The sequence below is a fragment of the Camellia sinensis genome, chromosome 10 (genome assembly GCF_055761805.1).
Source record: "Camellia sinensis isolate YWXY chromosome 10, ASM5576180v1, whole genome shotgun sequence".
NCBI lineage: Eukaryota > Viridiplantae > Streptophyta > Magnoliopsida > Ericales > Theaceae > Camellia > Camellia sinensis.
The window spans coordinates 26,288,118-26,307,827 of record NC_138970.1 but is presented as its reverse complement, the minus strand read 5'-3'; the positions used below and the strand labels follow the sequence as shown (position 1 = coordinate 26,307,827).

Genomic DNA, 19,710 nt, shown 5'->3' with positions numbered 1-19,710 from the left:
TACTATGATTAAATTTTATTTTTTTTATATAATATATATTTTTCTATTTTAACAAACCTTAAAAATATGTAACTATTTGTAATTATCCTAAGAATCTATATAACAAGACAAGATGAATGACGGCCAAATCCCTTTACATAATAGTTTATTTATTTCTTTGATACATTTGTTATCTGTTGTAATCTCTGTCTCTCTCTTTATTTATTTCTTTCATATCTGTTGTAATCTCTGTCTCTCTTTATTTATTTCTTTCATATCTGTTGTAATCTCTGTCTCTCTCTTTATTTATTTCTTTGATACATTTGTTATCTGTTGTAATCTCTGTCTCTCTCTCTCTGACTATGACTATGGATACAACAAATATCTCTGTGGATCAACCAAACGTGACGACGATGGCATCTCAGAAATCGTTTTGTACCCGAGAATTCCATTATATTGATGTATCACACAACTCTTCAACTTTATTGATTTCCCATTCTTCGCCTCTGAACTTTATGTTTATCCCTTTTAGGTTTATTTGACTCTGCTATCACAGTACAAATATCTATTTGGGTTACTTCTCCGATCAAGTTGCAGTGTTAAGAAGATTATTGTGTTTGATTTTCAACTCCTCATGAACAGTATTTAGGTGGGTTTTACTCTGATACTCCGTTTTGTGTTTGATATTAGGTGGGTTTTACTCTGATACTCTGTTTTATGTTTGATATTTGGTGGGTTTTACTCTGATCCTCTGTTTTGTTGCTGAGAATTATCAAAGGAAAAACAAACCCAGATTAAATCTCTGTTTAATAGCTTTTTTCACAGCCTTGGGGGTATTGTTTTCTTCACTTTGATGTTCCTTGTGAATTGCTTTTGTTTCCACATCTTGTTACCCTTTTTACTGTGGAATATGGATATATAGATGCAGATGATACATGTTTAGCACTTTACGTGATGTTAACCTATTCAAAGAATTTCCCTATTTTCTTTTCACTTTTTGGCTATTGAAGTAATTGGATTTGAATTTAATAAAGGATGATAGATAACCGTATGGAATAATTTCCTTCTCATCATCATTTAATTTGTAGGAAAATGGATATGAGGATTTGAATTTAATATAGGATGATAGATGACCATATGGAATAAATTTCCTTTTCATCATTGTTTGTAGGAAAATGGATATGTAGCTACAGATGATAATATATATTCGTAGATACATATTTTGTAGCACTTACATGATGACCAATTAGTCCTCTTTTCTTTTCACTTTTTGGCTATTGAAGTAATTGGATTTGAATTTAATATGGAATGATAGATGACCATATGGAATGTTTTTCTTTTTATCATTTAATTTGTAGGGCATCATGATGATGGGACTGAGAGTTTGTGAATTACTTTCTGCGGTGTCGTTTTGTTGCTTCATGCTCCTTGCTGTAGCACAAATTACCGATCCCTCTGAAGGTAAATTTTAATTGTACTATTCTTTAAGCTTTGTGTCATTCATTCTAGTTGTAGGTCTGTTTCAGTTTTAATACACCACAAGGGATATAATATAATAGTTATTATTTATGAATTTTATTTCATAACCTCAATATGCTCTAATGTTCTCATTGTTCATGAGTCATCACGTATGCTTTAATGATAGTGTTAAATGCAATTATTATATAACAAAATTGAATCTATGGAAATGCCTGCTAAGCGCATATATGATTGAAAGTATCGAACACATCCCATACTCTTGCCTAGACGTTGAGTGTCTGATACAAGTAATTGATTTAATTTGAAGAGTTCATGTAATATAGGGCAAATGTTTTGGGCTTTAGGATTGATTCTCTTTGTATACTGTATCTGAAACTTTTGATTGGCTCTTCTTTCAAAGCCATTTTGGTTTGGGATAGTGTGGTGGAACATTTTGAGAGATGATTAACTACGTGGGTTTGGAAGAGGCAATGCCTTTCAAAGGGATGAAGGCTAACTCTAATTAACAGTGCTTTATGTATTTTTCCTTCTTATTTTGTTGCCCTCTTGACCATTCCTGTCTTGGTGGTGAATAGGTTAGAGAAGCTGTAGAGGAACTTTTTATTGGTTGGCCTAGGAGTTGAATTCAAGTTTCACTTGGTTAATTGGGATATGGTGTGTATCCCTCTTTGAAAGCGGGTTATGGACTTTGCAATCACACAATAATTTTTTAGATAACTATTGGTTCCCATGATTTGAACCAGCTACATAACTTAATTCGCAAGCATGCACTGATGCAGATTACAAGTCTTGACTTCTTCATCCACCTCTTTTGATTTCAATACATGCGATAAGGCCATTGTATCTAATTTATTATTTTTTTCACTTCTAGTGCCAAAATAGAACTAAGAATCATTCTATACTTTTTCCTTTGAAACGTAACTAAAGCAATTACATGTTTTGTATGCATGTTTGTGTGTTATATTAGGGATAATATGTTGTAAAATTAATTATATTTTGAAGAGTGTGTGTGCCTCACATTATTTGTGCATTTAACAAGGAATGGGACTGATACCATCAACTTTCCCATTTTCATGCTTGCTGTAGAGATGGTTGGACCTTCTATTTGTAAATTAGTTTATGATGAGAATTAGCTGATGATTTGTTCTCTTTGCAGTCTCTGCATTAATAGCGATCAAGAGCAATTTAGTTGATCCTAAGCATCTCAAGAATTGGACTAAAGGGGATCCATGTACGTCCCGCTGGAGAGGAGTTTTATGCTTTGATTCAGTCATGACTGATGGTTACTTGCATGTCCAAGAGCTGTATGTTGCTTTTCCAGGATTTCTCACTTTCCTTTAATAGAAGTCATTTACTCATTACCTATTTGGTTGTTATAGGAGTTCAAGATTTGATGATATGGACGTGTTTAATTTGCTTTCTATTGTCGGCATAGTGCCTTATCACTTTTTATTACCTCTAACAGAATAAATGATCTTTCATTCCTTAATATTGGTTATAGTGTCTCAAATTGTAGGAAATGCTCCTAATTATCTCTTCTATTTTTGGTGCAGCCAGCTATTGAATATGAACCTGTCTGGAAGTTTAGCACCTGAGCTTGGCAAACTCTCACGGCTTAAAATATTGTGAGACATAGCATTAACATTTAATGTACAAAGTTATCACTAACCATGCAATCCTCCCATTGATGCTGATTCTCTTTTCTTTTGTTTTCTTTTGGAAGAGATTTCATGTGGAATGACTTAACTGGAAGTATACCAAAGGAGATTGGAAATATTGCATCTTTGGAACTCCTGTAAGTTCAATCCACAAAACTTGAATGTTCGGAAGCTTTTTTCTCAATGTGATCTTTTTTGTCATGGTTAATGATATTAGGCCCCGTTTGTTTTGGGTTATAGCAAGGGGATTAGGATTACTAGTACCTTGGGATTAGTATATGGGGTGTTTGTTTTGAGAGATAGCCTTGGGATTATTAATACCTTGGGACTAACTAATACCTTGGTATTACTAATACCTTATTTGTTTTGAGAGATAGGGAAGGTATTACTAATACCTTGGTATTACTAATACCCTTGGGGAGAGGATTCATAGTGAGGAGGTAGAGATGGTATTAGAAAAATAGTGAGGGGATTAGAAATTTTTTTATTTTTTTTATTTTTTATATATTGGAAATTTTTTTTAAAATATAATTTTTAATTTTTTATATTTTTTTATTTGTTTTATTATTTTATATAAAAATAATTTAACAATTCCTCACTACTAATCCCTTCACTATCAATCCCCTCACTACTAATCCCCTCACTATCAATCCCCTCACTAACAATCCCCTCATTATTAATCCCCTCACTATCAATCCCCTCCATTCTATCTTTGAAAACAAACGACCCTCACTAACAATCCCCTCACTATTAATCCCCTCACTATCAATCCCCTCCATTCCATCTCTGAAAACAAACGGGGCCTTAATGAGCATACAGGGGAGGTATACAAGTTAACTTGATTGCTTCAGCTTTAAGAAAATTTAGAGGCTTGACTTAATTTTGTGTATTATTAGGTTTGTTTTTGGCCAAATTGGATCAAACTGATGTTATACAAAATCACGATAGAATATTAACTGAAATTATTGTTTGGTACTAGGTACAGTTGGTAATTGCAAATTATTTGCATAAATAAATTTTCATCTGTAATATAACTACTCTGTTAATTTTTAACGATTTGTGCTATGTTATTTATGCAGCCTCTTGAGTGGAAACAAATTATCAGGTTCCATACCCAATGAGCTTGGGTATCTTTCAAAGTTGATTATACTCCAAATAGACCTGAACCAGATATCAGGACCACTACCAGATTCATTTTCAAATTTGAGCAGTATTGAACATCTGTGAGTGCCCTTCAAGCTAATTGTTACTTGAGTTTAACAAGGAATTTATTTTTGTACTTTGTTATTTATCTGTTTGTCTGTTTCTTCTGCAGCCACTTAAACAATAACTCAATCAGTGGTCAAATTCCCCGTCAGCTTTCCAACTTATCCACTCTCCGTCACTTGTGAGTTGTATAGCAGATTCCTTGATTTCTTTCTTTCTCCCCCTCTCACTAAATTGTACCATTTTAGTGGTAATTATTTCATATTGCATTGGTTCAATGTTCACAGGCTTGTGGACAATAACAACTTAACTGGATATCTTCCATCAGAGTTTTCAAACTTTCTGCATTTGAGTATACTGTAAGTTCCTTCCCTGAGTATCATTAGGTCCTTCTCTGTTCAATCTTCCTGTTTTGATGCTTCCACTTTGGGTTGTCATTGTGCATTCATGATGGCAATTTGTCATGAATATGTTTGCCAAGCACTTGTATGTATGTCTGGAGTGAACTTTTTAGGCTTATTGTCTGCTGTAAATTTAGACTTAAAATTTTTCTCCCTTGCCTAATAGTTTGCCTCAATATTTTGGGTATGTATGTATATTCTCTTGTTACCAACCTTTTACCATGTTTTTGTCTTATTTAATTCTCATAGTTATATTAAGTTCCTTGTGGCTTATTCTCATCTCTTTGTTGCCTACCGCCCAAGAATCATTGTGGAGTTGGTGCATGTTGATTTTCCAACGAAGACAAAAAACTCAAATTATCATGTGGCATAATTGTACCTCTTCTGTTAACGTTTATGTTTCCCTTGTGCAGTCAACTTGACAACAACAATTTCAACGGAGCTGAAATTCCAGTTTCTTATGGAAACTTCTTGAAACTAGTGAAATTGTAAGTTCTAGTTATAGAATGTCTGCCTTTTTATCTGTTTTGCATTTTATTCAGTGAAGAGATGTTGATTGCTTGCGGCCCTGGTAACTCAAGTTCATAACAGTGTGAGAATATTATGTCATTATAGACATCTATGTAATTATGGAATTAGGTTAATTGTGAATATTTGATTGATTGTATTTCCTATTCTAGATTAGGGTTAGGATTCCTATAAATATTGGTTGTAATCTTTGTATTATTTACAAATTGAATCTACAGAACATTCAGTATTTCTTACATGGTATCAGAGCTCGGTGTGAAACCCTAGCTTGAAGATTGGAAACCCTAGCAGCCGTAGTAGGGTTGCTCCATCTGGCTCTTCGTCTGACTCAAAGGCTTCGTCTGATTTGAAGACTCTTCGAAGTTGACCCAGAGCTCTCTGCCTCTCGGTTTAAGTGCGACTCCTTGTCTCGACCCATCTGCTATGAATCACGATTGATCATCGCGTCTCTCTCGGTTCGCATCGTCTTCATCATCGTTGTCTGCCTTGGTTCTCGTCGATTCTCATTATCATCAGCATCGTCGGTTCTCTCGGTTCTTATCTCTGTGTTCGTGTTTTGGCTCTATAATATTGCTTTGGTTAAAAATATTTATTTATAGTTTGGCCCTTTTGGTATTTGGTATTATCTTTCAACCTGTTACTCTTGGTTTATTACAATGACGGACACCAAAATCCAAGCCATCAGATGTAAACTCACCGGTGCCAATTATGCTTATTGAACCAGTGTTATGAAGAATTTCCTTCTTGGTCAGAAAAAATGGGGCTATGTTTCTGGTTCAATTCCTTGTCCATTGGACCCGAAACAAGAAGGATATCTAACTTCCTGTGATACTTGGGATTGTGATAATGCCTAAGTTCTGACCTGGTTTCATAATTCTGTGGATGACCGTATTGGAATGATGTTTTCCAAATACAGTACTACCAAGAAGGTATAGGACTATTTATTGGGTGTGTATCAACAGTCCAACTTTGCCAAGCGGTATGAGTTGGAAACAGCTATTCAGAGTGCTCGTCAGTGGAATCAATCTATTCAGGACTTCTACATTGAGATGACACGTTTCTGGGATTAGTTGGCTCTCATGGAACCATTTAACCTCAAGGCACTAGACACTTATGTTGAGTTTCGGGAACAGGGTCGTTTAGTGCAGTTTTTAAAGCTCTCTCCCCTCAGTATGAGGCTATCCGTGTTGGCATCCTTCATTAGTCTCCTCTCCCCTCTGTGGATGTTATTGTTCGTGAGCTCCTCTTCGAGGAAACTCGTCTTAAGACGGCCAGTCAGACTCTATCTCTATCTGTCTTCTTGGCTTCTACTCAGCCTCCTCTGTTGTCAAACCCCCCACCTCATTAGCTTCAAGCTACTACAAAGCCCAAGAAAGGGCCACTAGCCTCTAATGAGTGTGTTTTTTGCCATCAGAAGGGCCATTGGAAGTACAACTGTCCCAAGAAGGACTGTCAGTTTGCTCAGTCTTCTCAGCCATCTCAGCCACAATTCCGAGGTCCTGCTCCGAGTATTTTTTGCCCTCTTGCCGCTTATACTACATTTGCTCCGGCTTCTGATCCTGACCTGGCGTCCTTGAGTGCCCAGATTGCTCAGTGTGGGTTATAAAGATTAGAGGTGATCGGTCGTTGACCTCTGGGAAGATTTTAGGCACTTCAATGACTTTAGATCATCGGAGGCAGGAGAGGAGAAGACCAAGGCAAACTTAGAGAGGAAAGAGGTGGCATTGAGAGACCTTGAACACTTAATGTATGTTATCTGATTCTTGTTACTCTTGTTGTGTTTATGGCTGCACTTATAATGCCGTTATATAGACTCTAAGAGTATTGGAGCCCAATCAACCTCAAGACAGGTGGCAAGTTCTCCTCAACTCGACAGGAGGGTGATATCAGCCCTACTAACTGTGTCCTATGATTCAGGTCCTTGGAAAGGTTGCATCATAGGAACTGCAGGGGTAGGTATGATATCTTGAGAGGCATATCATATGTGCATCAGATGTAAGTGTAAGGTCAACTTATCTTTCTCTAAGCCAGGTCAAAGGGGGAGCTATCATTGTAGGGAGATAGCGACACGACCTTGACGATCCCGAGGTCTTATCTTCCAATCCACAATCCTTCAATGATCCCAAGCGGAAGGGTCTAGGTCCTGCTCCCGACCTAGGCAGCCAAAAGGGTGAATGCATGGGTGAGCCAAGGGCTCATCTCAATGGCTAAGTAAACATAGGTGAGCCGAATATAGGTGAGCCAAGAGTTAGGCTATGTTGCTATGGAGTTTGGGTAAGTGGGTAGAGAATGCATTTCTTGAGTTATGAAGGGCCATGAAGAGGTCTAAGTGAGCCGGCTCTATGTGGCCTTATTTCATATTTGGTGGTGTGCATGCCTCCGCTTAGGCTAGGCATACAATCCCGACTCATCATGATGCCTCAGGGGTTTGCCACGTGGATGCGTGATAGTGATGACATATTCATCGTAGTGCCTCAGGGGTCTGCCACGTGGATGTGTAGTGGTGCTGACGCGACGCCCGTAGGGCTCGCCACGTGCTAAGTATAGTATAGATATCCACATTAATGCCCCCCTGTATAGATATTCTCATGAGAGTGTCTGTACATGTATGACAAAGATGTCGAAAACATGACTCATGAAGGTAATAAATTTTGATTTCTTTTGAATTAAAGGGGGAGATACATTTTAATTTCATTTGACACGAACTGGTCGGAAGAGAATATGGGCTTGTTGGGCGATAACCTCATTCCACGGGATCTCTATTATGTCACATGAGATTTCATCTTCATTCCATAGACACCAAATTCTACCCGTTACTCTTTCCATGCCGCTGGGAGGTGGGTTCATGGTCTTGGTGTTGGAGTAATCCATGATTTTACTCATAAACTGGGCTTCACTTTCTTTATTTTTTGTGTTTGTAATGATGACAAGATCGAAGCGTCCATAGGAGTGTAGGTGTATGTAGTGCTGGAGGAAGTTAGGGCGAGCGACGCCCTCAGTATTGAAAAAGAGGATGTTGAGCAGAGTGTTGTGGGGAATGTTTGGCTGAGCATTGCGGGAAACACTCTCTTTTCTAATGTTGAGATCTGCAAAGTTCTTTATTAGTCCCAAATCTTCATTTGGGTTTTCCAATGGTGCTGACATGATGGAGATATGGTGATCTAGATCTCTTTCTGTCGGTCTTTGCGAGAGGATGTTGATTCGGATCCTCTCAAAATGTGAGATTAATACCTGATTTTCCTGGCAGATGGATCCTTGGAGAGTGAGGTTGCCTTCTTGGTTTAGCAAAAACCAAGTGTGGTATTGTGTAGAGCTCTGGAATGGTTAGTGCCTTGTACCATCCTCTTATTTTACCTCGAAAAGCTTCCGACACCTCTACAACTGTAGAAGCAGGGTGTTGGATCCAAGGGGATTCAAATAGCAGATCTTGGAATTGCTATGGAGGCATAGAGAGCATCCTTCGAAAGAACTCACACACTGGGCGACAGTGGTGAGTGGGAGTGAAGCTTGAAGCTCTATGTTTTGAACCTCTCTGGTTTGGAGCCTTGTTCACTGGCCGCCAAACAGTGTTATCACAGTGTCCCTCTCATACAGAAGCCATTTAGAGAGAATGGGTTGTTAAAGTTGAGAGGAGAGCGTTAGCAATTGGATATGAATTTGCTTGTGTTTTGTGTTGTCTGTATTTGCTCTCTTATAAGATGAGGTTGCATTGGGAAAGAGGGGGTGAATTTACTAACTTTTGCAGCTTTACATTGAGAATGGGCGATCCATGGAGAGGACAACTCATCAATTGAAGTTATAGGTTTAGAGCAGACCTACTGATTTGGAGTTGGTCATAGTAGCTTGTGATAGCTTGTGTAGCAGTGACGTTTTTGGAGAGTTTAAGGTTCTTGCAGTCTGTTGCAAAGAAAGTTTTTGATTGGTTTAAGGATTTATCCTTGGGAAGGTGCAACTTGAGTATGTGTGTATATATACAAATTATTATTTTATTTATTTTTTTAGCGCCTCCTTTTACTTGAATATTGCCTTATTGCGTCCAATATTTTATATTTGTATGAATTTAAAGAAGTTTGTGTACATTCTGGGTATAGTTTCAACCTGTTCGAACTGTTCGAATGGGGAGCTCACCTTTTTGCAGAAATATGATTAAAATATTAGAGAGCTATAAGATTGGAGAGCTCTAAAAATAATAATAAAATATTAAAGAGCTAAGAAAATTGATGAGAGGAGAGCTCTAAAAATAATGATAAAACTTGGAGAGTTGTTGGAGAGTTCTAAGAATAATATTAAAAAAAATAAAAAATTAGAGAGCTATAAGATTAGAGAGCTCGAAAGATAATAATAAAATATTAGAACTATGAAATTATGAGAGTTGTGGGGAGCTCACTTGTGGGTTCTTGCTTCAGATACTTAATAAATTTTGAGAATTGGGAATTGGGGGGTAGCTCTAAGAACTATGAGAGGAGAGTTCTAACGCTATGTTTGGTAACTTAGGAGAGTAAAGAAAGAAATGATTACTTAAGTAATAAGAGAAAAGAAAAGAAAAGAAATGATTGTAATTTCTCTCCTTTTTATTTGGATAAGTAAAAAATAAAAGAAAAGAAATGATTGTGATTTCTCTCCTTCTTGTTTGGTTAGATTTCATTAAGAGAAAAGAAAAGAAATTATTTTATGTTATATTACCAAAATAACCTTTTTATATTTTCAATCATTTTATTTCTTTTATTTTTACAGGGGTAAAATTGGTATTATGAAAATATAAACATTTGTGGATTTCTTTTCTCTCCCAATCTCTCCACTTTTGGGAAGATTGAAAATAAGGGTTATGAGAGAAATGAGTTTCTCTCTATTTCTCTCTATTTCTCCCCATTTCTTTCCACTTAAGATAACCAAACAAGGAAGAGAAATACATTTCTCTCTATTTCTTTTCTTTTCTCTCCAAATCACTCAATCCAAACACAGTGTAAAAATAAAATTAAAATGTTGGAGAATTATAAAATTGAAGAGCTACCATATGGAGAGCTATGAAATTGGAGAGCTAAGTAATTGGTGAGCTACCACATGAGAGCTATGAGATTGGAGAGCTCTAAAAATAATAATAAAATATTAGAGCTAAGAAATTGGTGAGCTATCATATGCAGAGCTATGAGATTGGAGAGCTAAGGAATTGGTGAGCTATCATATGTGGGCTCTAAATTCGGACACTTAGAAAAATTCATGAGAGAGTTGGAAGCTAGCTCTAAGAACTATGAGGGGAGAGCTCTAAAAATAATATTAAAATATTAGAGAGCTAAGAAATTGGTGAGCTATCATATGGAGAGATGAAATTGAAGAGCTAAGGAATTGGTGAGCTACCACATGGAGAGCTCTAAAAATAATAATAAAATATTAGTGAGCTAAGAAATTGTTGAGCTATCACATGGAGAGCTATGAAAGAGAACTCTAAAAATAATAATAAAATATTAGCGAGCTAAGAAAATGGTGAGCTATCAGATATGGCTTAGAAAGGAGGTAATGTCGGAGTTTTTTAGCGGCGAAGACTAGGGCGAGGCAATGCTGCTCGATGGGGGAGTATCGGACTTCAGCCCCTTGGTTAACTCTGCTTATGTAGTATACAGGTCGTTTAAGTCCATCGATTTCTTGGGCGAGCAAAGCTCCAACTGACTTCGGCATGGAAGTGATGTAGAGGAGTAAAGGCTTTGCTGGTTGAGGAGTCATGGTGAGAGGGCAGGTTAAAGCTAACTTCACCCCTTCGAACGCTTGTTAGTGCTCCTCATTCCATGGGAATCTGACATCTTTCTTTAGTAATGAGTTGAAGGTTTGTGTTATTTCAGCCATAGCAGGGATAAATCGTCTTAGATAAGATGCCCGACCAAGGAAGGTTCTCAGTTTGTCTATACTCGGTCGTGGCATATTTCTGATGGCGGCGACCTTTGCTGGGTCGGGGTCTATCCCGTGGCGGTGAAGAATGCAACCAAGGAACTTGCCGGCAGTGAATCCGAATGCGCACTTAAGCGGGTTCATTCGAAGTCTGTATTTCTTGTAATGTTCAAAGACTTTTTGGAGGTCTTTGAGGTGACCAGCTTCTTCTTTGGATTTTACCACCAAATCATCAATGTAACACTCCAGGGTTTTGTGCAACATATCGTGGAAGATGGCTGTCATAGCTCTTTGGTATGTTGCTGTCGCGTTTTTTAATCCAAACGGCATTACAGTATAGAAAAAGTTACCTATGAGAGTGCGAAATGCTGTCTTGGGGGCATCCTCTAGAGCTATCTTAATCTGGTTGTAGCCACTGAAACGTGTCCATGAATGAGAACATATGGTGTCTAGTTGCTGAATCAATCAAGGTGTCTATGTTTAGGAGTGGGAACTCATCTTTGGGGCAAGATTTGTTTAAGTCTCTAAAGTCAACGCATACTCGAATTTGTCCATTCTTTTTTATGACTGGGAAGATGCTAGAAAGTCATGCAGGTTGCTAGATAGGCTTGATGAATCTCGCTCCAAGCAGCTTTACTACTTTGTCCTTGATGTTGAGCTCTACCTCAGGCTTATAAAATCTAACACCTTGCTTGACTGGCCGAGCCAAGGGAATGACGTTCAAGCGGTGTATGGTAACTTCTTTGTCTAGGCCTGGCATTTCTTCATATGTCCACGCAAAGACGTCCAAATACTTCTTGATTAGCTTGACGAGGGGCCCTTTCTGTTCTTCTGGCAAATCTTTGCAAATGAAGATAGGACGTCTGGGTTTTTCTTCAGGGGCTATGTTGATTTCTTCCAGTTCTTGCTTTTGGGGCCAAGGGCCGTCTTGTAAGCATTCTGGAGCAGGCCTAACTTCTTGTAATCCATCTTTCTTTGGGATTGCAACCGAGTTAGTAAGGGCTTGGTCAGGGGATGAAGTGGCTGCCTTAGTAAGGGATTTGACTTTTGAGCCCCCAGCTCTATCCAAGTGACTTGTTGAGGGACCGTTGAATTTGTCAAAGTGCTTTTCTATTACTGGGAGAGCCATGGCTTTCTTTTCCTTTCTGTTTTTCTTGTCCTTGCTTTTTTTATTCTTTGTCCTTAGAGGGCTTTGAGCCAGTGTAGACAGAGTGCAGCAAAGGTAATCTTTTTCATTTGGTTCGTGACAAGCGATTGCTACTTCGTCTGGCTGGGAGTTGGCATTGGCGACACTTGCCAACCCCAGAGACCATCATAAACGGTATACCACTCTGCCATCTTCTGTTTGGAGCCTCGTCACTTTAGGGAGCTTTCTTGAGGGTTCAGATCTAGAGAACGTCTTTCTACGAGGTGGTGATGCATCTTCTTCCGAGAGATTATCCCAATTTGGTATGGGAGTTCCTCGGAGCGACAAGGGGGGCTCGTCCTCATCAACGTGATTATAAAACACTGCATCCGCCATATGAGCTTCATCTACTTGAAAGGGTTTTTGAGAGCCAGTTATGGCTACTACCTCGTTGTTGTAAATTGCTTTAAAACATTGATGGTTGGTGGAGGGGATTGCGGCGTATCTATGGAGCCGAGTTCTCCCTAAAAGAGCTTGATAGGTCGTCTCAGCTTCTATGACATGGAACTTAGTGGTGGAACAGATCGGTCCAACTGCTAAGTCTAGTTGGACATGCCCTATGGTTTTGATTTTTTGATTTCCAAAACTGGTGATGGAAATGGGTTGTCTGACTAGGTGTTTTTGTGAGATCCCGGCTGCTTGGAAAGTAGAATAGGGCATTACATTGAGTGAAGCCCCTCCATCCATGAAATCCTCTTTGAAACTCCATTACAGTGATGAACACTGGGACATAGAGGGAACGATTGTGTGGGAACGATACTTGCTTGTCTGCTTCACTAAAGGTTATTGCCAAGGAGTTATCTCGGAACACTTCCCTAACCGATCTGCTTACACTCATGCATGCCTCACCATTTTGCTCCGCAAGCCTTAGAAAGGCCTTGGTAGCTTCGAAACGTGTTGCTTCAGACAAACCGAATTGGTCGAAGAACCATTTGAACTTTGTTGATTTCTTAAGTGCTATCGCACGTCGGGTCTCGAAGTTTGGACAAGTAGGAGCTGCGAGCTCAGAGAGCTCACACGCCATTGGTTCTTCCGTCTCGTCATAATGCGAAAGCATCATGACCGTCTTGCCATTATCTTTGTGACAGGGGAGAGGATCTTTTAAGACGTCCTTTGTCTGGCGACGAGGTAGCTCCAAAGCGTCGTCAGCCATCATCTTTCGAACTAGGGATTTGAGCGCCCAACATTCAGCGGTAGGATGTTTAACGGAGCGGTGGTATATGCAATAGTCTGCCCGAGCTTGATCTTTTTTGGTGACAATTCGCCTTGGTTCAGGGAGATGAACTTCTCCATCTTCTACCCAAGCATTGAGGAGTGCTTGTGCCTCGTCCACCGAGACAGGCAACGGTGGGGGAACTTGATCAAATTTTATCTTCTTTGCTTGGAGATTTATTCTTCCTCCATTGGAACCTTCCGCTGCATATACGGCGTGGTTGCGTCTGTTAGGCCTCCATGAGGAAGGTGGAGGTGTTGTTGCCCGCCATGAATGAGGCTGTGGAGCTTCCCTTCGTGCCCTCGATCTTACTGTTTCACTTATGTTTTGAGCTACAGCGCATAAGGCAGAAAAGTCAGGGAAGTGATGATTGACCAACTGGAGCTTGTAAGTTGTGAGCATCCTTTTGATGTACATTCACACTAGTTGATGCTCTTCCATCGGGCTTTGAATGTCTACTACTTTTTCCCTGAAGCAGCGAACATAAACAAGGATGTCCTCCCCAAGTCGTTGTGTTTCCCTCATAAGATGAATAGTGGTTAGCCTTTCTTTGACGTAAAAGAACTTGATATAGAACTTTTTCACCAAGTCCTCCCACGAAGAAATAGAGCCAACGGCGAGGTTGGCGTACCATGAGAATGCCTGATCTGTGAGGGACTTGGAGAATTCTCTCATGCGGAGGTTTCAGTCTTCTCGGTGGGCACCAAGGGCATCGAGAAAGCGTAAAATGTGCTCCCTAGCGTTCCCTTTCCGTCTATCAAAATGGGCAAACTTTGGTACAATGTATCCTGCCGGATATGGGAGACTTGCGATATTAATAGGGTAAGGGTGACGGAGATCCAATTCTGGAGAGGTAGGGATGTGACCTTTGTTTGTCTGAAGTAGGTTGTGTATGTGTTTCTTCACTTCATCCAATGTCAGGGGTTGGACTGAAGGAACTTGATCTGACGAAAGAGCCGGAGAGCAAGTCGAAACCACTGTGGCGGGAGTTCCGCCGACCAAACCGACTGGTGGCAAGGGCGCTTGGCTTGGAGTCGGTGGGGGGTGCGGAACGGCTGTCTACCCTCCTGTTTGGTTTTGCAAGTTGTTTCGAAGGGTGGGGTTAGCCTCTGAGCCATTCTGAGCTGATGGCAGAACTCCATTTTGTGATGATGAAAGGGGGTTAGATATCGATGGGAGTGTGGGCCCCCTTTGTAAGGCTAATAAGGCATCCATCAAGAGTTATTGGTTCTGTTGGAGAGAGGTGACATTCTCAACCAAAGCATGGAGTTGTTCCGTTATGGCAGGTTGAGAGGATTGTTCCTCCAGAAAGCCGTCAGGGTTGTGTTCCGAGGTCTCCACCAAAGCCTCCCTACCGCCACCTTGGGATGTCGCTATGCCAGTTTTGGCATTCTTTTTGGGTGCCATGTGAAGTGGGCACCACTCTTCCCCAATGGAGTATAATGTGGGTGATAGAGATTAGAGACGATCGGTTGTTGACCTCTGGGAAGATGGTAGGCACTTCAATGACTTGAGATCACCAGAGGCGGAAGAGGAGAAGATCAAGGCAAGCTTAGAGAGGAAAGAGGTGGCAGTGAGAGACCTTGAACACTTAATGTATGTTATGTGATTCTTATTGCTCTTGTTGTGTTTATGGCTACACTTATGATGCCGTTATATAGACTCCAAAAGTATTGGAGCCCAAGTAACCTCAAGACAGGTGGCAAATTCTCCTCAATTTGATAGGAGGGTGATATCAGCCTTACTAGCTGTGTCCTATGATTTAGGTCCTTGGGAAGGTTACATCAGAGGAACTGTAGGGGTAGGTATGATATCTTGAGAGGCGTATCATATGTACATTAGATGTAAGTGTAAGGTCAACTTCTCTTTCTCTAAGCCAGGTCAAAGGAGGAGCTATCATTTCAGGGAGATAGCTACACGACCTTGACGATCCCGAGGTCTTAGCCTCTAATCCACAATCCTCCAATGATACCAAGCGGGAGTGCCTAGGTCCTGCTCTTGACCTAGGCAGCCAAAAGGGTGAATGCATGGGTGAGCCAAGGGTTTATCTCAGTGGTTAAGTAAACATAGGTGAGCCGAACATAGGTGAGCCAAGAGTTTGGCTATGTTGCTATGGAGTTTGGGTGAGTGGGTAGAGAATGTATTTCTTGAGTTATGAAGGGCCATGAAGAGGTCTAAGTGAGCCGGTTCTATGTGGTCTTATTTCATATTTGGTGGTGTGCATGCCTCCGCTTAGACTAGGCATACAATCCTGACTTATCGTGGTGCCTCAGGAGTCTGCCATGTGGATACGTGATGGTGATGACATACTCATCGTGGTGTCTCGGGGGTCTGCCACGTAGATGTGTGGTGGTGCTGACGTGATGCCCGTAGGGCTCGCCACGTGCCAAGTATAGTATAACTTAGAAAATATGAGGAAGAAGAACTCCGAAAATATGAGGAAGAAGGAATATATTTCTGTTATATTCAAACCTTCTTATCTTACAAGACCAAATGACACTCCTTATATAGGAGATATTACAAACATCATTATAACCCATTATATGCTACTTACATATTATATATTACCACTATCTACCACTATCATATTCTATACATGCCACTATCTACCACCAACACCACTATCATATTATATACATGCCACTATCTTATTATATACATTAACACAAATTTCCAGCATTCCCCCTCAAGCTGGTTTGGAGATATCTTCCATAGCCAGCTTGCTAGTCAGCTTATCAAATTGCTTCTTGTGTAGTCCCTTCGTTAGCACATCAGCTAATTGTTCACCTGTTGGAAGGTAGGTTATACAGATTATGCCAGCATTGATTTTCTCCTTGATGAAATGTTTATCCACTTCTATATGTTTTGTGCGATCATGTAGAACTGGATTATGAGCTATAGATATAGCTGCTTTGTTGTCACAATAGACCTTCATAGGTGTCGGGTGAGAAAGCTTTAATTCTTCAAGAATTCTTTTAATCCACATTACTTCACAGATTCCATGGGCAACAGCTCTGAACTCTGCTTCTGCACTACTTCTAGCTACCACATTCTGTTTTTTACTCCGCCATGTAACTAGGTTCCCACCTACAAAGGAGCAGTAGCCGAATGTTGATCTCCTGTCTGTAACACTTCCTGCCCAGTCTGCATCTGTGTATACTTCAACTTGAAGATGTCCATGTTTCTTGAACAGTAAGCCTCTCCCTGGAGTTCCTTTCAAATATCTTAAGATCTTATAAACAGCCTCAAAGTGCTCTGCCCCTGGTGAGTGCATGAACTGACTTACCATGCTGACTGCAAAGGCAATATCAGGCCGCGTATGAGACAAGTAAATCAATTTCCCTACAAGTCACTGATATTGTTCCCTCTCTTTGACTTCTTCAGCCTTAGCAGCTTGTAACTTCAAGTTAGGCTCGATCGGAGTCTCCACCATCTTACAACCAAGCATACCTGTTTCTCCAAGGAGATCAAGAACATATTTTCTCTGATTAACGAATATACCTTCCTTGGATCTTGCAAATTCCATTCCGAGGAAATACTTGAGGGCTCCCAGATCCTTAATGTGAAATTCTTTTGCGAGTTTCTCTTTGAGGGCTGCTAACTCTGCTTCATCATTACCAGTTAAAATGATGTCATCAACATAAACAATCAAAATTGCAATTTTACTGTTTTTTGAATGTTTATAAAATATTGTGTGATCTGCTTGACTCTGCGAGAAGCCATAACTGATAACTGCCTTCCCAAAGCGTTCAAACCACGCTCTTGGTGATTATTTGAGTCCGTATAATGACTTGTTCAATCTGCATACCCTGTCGCTTCCAAGTCTCTGCTCAAATCCCGGCGGTAGGCTCATGAACACCTCCTCTTCAAGATCACCATTGAGAAATGCATTTTTAATGTCAAGTTGATGTAGAGGCCAATCTGAATTTACTGCAAGAGATAACAGTACTCTGATGGAATTTATTTTAGCAACAGGAGCAAACGTCTCCTGATAGTCGATCCCATAAGTTTGAGTGAAGCCTTTAGCCACCAGTCTCGCCTTGTATCTCTCAACGCTTCCATCTGCGTTACATTTTATCGTAAACACCCATTTACACCCAACTGTTTTCTTGTCTTTGGGTAGATCAACTATCTCCCAAGTACCACTTCTCCTTAAAGCATTCATCTCCTCCATGACTGCTAATTTCCAATTCGGATCATCCAATGCTTCCTGTATATTCCTTGGAACAAACAAGTGTGAAATCCTAGATGTGAAAGCTCTATGATTTTTAGACAGTCTTTGATAGGAGAGGTAATTTGCAATAGGATGTTTAATGCAATTTCGGACACCTTTCCTAATTGCTATAGGAACATCAAGGTCGGAAATAGAAGGAATAGGATTACCTAAAATTTCGATGCCAGAACTCGGGTGGACATTCGGGTCATTATTCCTCAGATGAAATCGCTTCCTAGTATAAACCTGAAGCTCAGGATTTATATCATTTTGTAGTACTTCTCCCCCTAAACAAGAATCTTCTTGACTAGGCACCATAGAACTTGGTTCTCCTAAGTGATCATTATCAGACAGATGTGGTTTTTGTGTAGGATAAATGACATTGGGGAGCGGGATAGAAATATCCCAAAAACGGTCTTCTACTCCACTTGTCTCCCCCTGAAGAGAAGTGTTGGGAAAATAGGATTTTGTTTCCACAAATGACACATCCATACTCACATGAAATTTCTTGGTTTGAGGATCGAAACACTTATACCCCTTTTTGTTTGAAGAATAACCCAAAAAAATACATTTTATAGCACGGGGGTCAAGTTTTGAACGAAATTGACTGGGAACATGAACATAGGCAGTACATCCAAAAACTTTGGTGGGTAAATCAGAAAACAACCTCGTGTCAGGAAAAAAGTTTTGAGACAATCAAAAGGTGTTTTGTATGTTAACACCTTTGTAGGCATCCTGTTTATCAAATAAGAGGCTGTTAAAATTGCTTCACCCCATAAATATTTAGGAACATGCATGTAAAACATTATAGCACGTGCTACTTCAAGTAGATGTTTATTTTTTCGTTCTGCAATGCCATTTTGTTGAGGGGTATCCCGACATGTAGATTAATGAAAAATCCTCTTTTTTTCCAAAAACTCACCCAACTGCTCATTGAAATATTCTGTTCCATTATCAGAATGTAAAATACCAATTTTGGTTTGAAATTGGTTTTCAATCATATTGTAAAAATTTGTGAATAAATTTTTCACGTCAGATTTTTTATTCATCAAATAAATCCAACATAAGCGGGTATGGTCATCAATAAATGTAACAAACCATCTTTTACCAGAAAGAGTAGTGATTTTAGAAGGGCCCCAAACATCACTATGAATCAAATAAAAAGGTTTGGAAGCCTGGTAAGGTTTTGGCAAATAAGTAGAGCAATGAAATTTTGCAAAAATGCAACTTTCACAATGAAAAGAAGAACAATCAATCCCTTTAAATAATTCTGGAAATAAATGTTTCAGATAAAGAAAACTAGGATGTCCTAGCCTATAGTGCCATAGCATTATTTTTTCTCGAACAGAGATTGAACTAGTACTATTAAAACTCTGAGCTTTTTTATTACTAACAGGTACTTCATCAAAGTAGTAAAGACCTTCAAGCATCCTAGCACGCCCAATCATCATCCCCAAGTTCTGGTCCTGAAATTCACAATGGGATTCAAAAAATGTAACACGACAATTAGAATCCTTAGATAGTTTACTGACAGACAAAATGTTACAGGCTAAGTTGGGGACGTGAAGAACAGCATTGAGATTAATTTTCTCAGTTAGTTTAATAAATCCTTTTCCTGCAATAGGTGAAAAACTACCATCGGCTATTCTGATTTTGTCATGACCAGAACAAGGGAAATGGGTACTAAATAAATAGGAAAAACTAGTCATGTGATCGGAGGCACCGGAATCTATGATCCACGGAGAGAAGTTTAGGCAAGAGAAGGCTTTAGGATTTCTACCTGTTTGTGCCAACAAAACACTAGGAGTACCGGATGAGGAGTTGGATTTTATCAGCTTTAAGAGTTGATCAATCTGCTCTTTGTTGAAGGGACCTGAATCGGCTTCATTAGCGGTAGGAAAGCTACGATTCTTCTCTCCTTGTTTGCTGCTTTTCCAGTTGACAGGTTTGCCATGGATCTTCCAACA

General features: G+C 39.6%; 1 protein-coding gene across 5 annotated transcripts in view; it reads left to right on the top strand.

The window, feature by feature from the left end:
• Positions 1 to 244: 244 nt before the first annotated feature.
• Positions 245 to 19,710, top strand: part of LOC114266956 (putative LRR receptor-like serine/threonine-protein kinase At1g06840) — a 47,248-nt gene continuing 27,782 nt past the window's right edge. The window contains exons 1-10 of one of the 5 annotated variants that reach the window (XM_082891132.1): positions 385 to 440; positions 536 to 628; positions 1,338 to 1,440; positions 2,615 to 2,762; positions 3,012 to 3,083; positions 3,182 to 3,253; positions 4,196 to 4,339; positions 4,432 to 4,503; positions 4,610 to 4,681; positions 5,137 to 5,211. In XM_082891132.1, the coding sequence (XP_082747258.1) occupies positions 1,344 to 1,440; positions 2,615 to 2,762; positions 3,012 to 3,083; positions 3,182 to 3,253; positions 4,196 to 4,339; positions 4,432 to 4,503; positions 4,610 to 4,681; positions 5,137 to 5,211 (752 nt within the window). In that variant the 5' untranslated portion in view covers positions 385 to 440; positions 536 to 628; positions 1,338 to 1,343. Of the gene's footprint in view, positions 813 to 1,337; positions 1,441 to 2,614; positions 2,763 to 3,011; positions 3,084 to 3,181; positions 3,254 to 4,195; positions 4,340 to 4,431; positions 4,504 to 4,609; positions 4,682 to 5,136; positions 5,212 to 19,710 lie in introns of those variants that run through there. The other 4 variants (XM_082891134.1, XM_082891135.1, XM_082891133.1 and 1 more) reach the window with 4 other exon arrangements.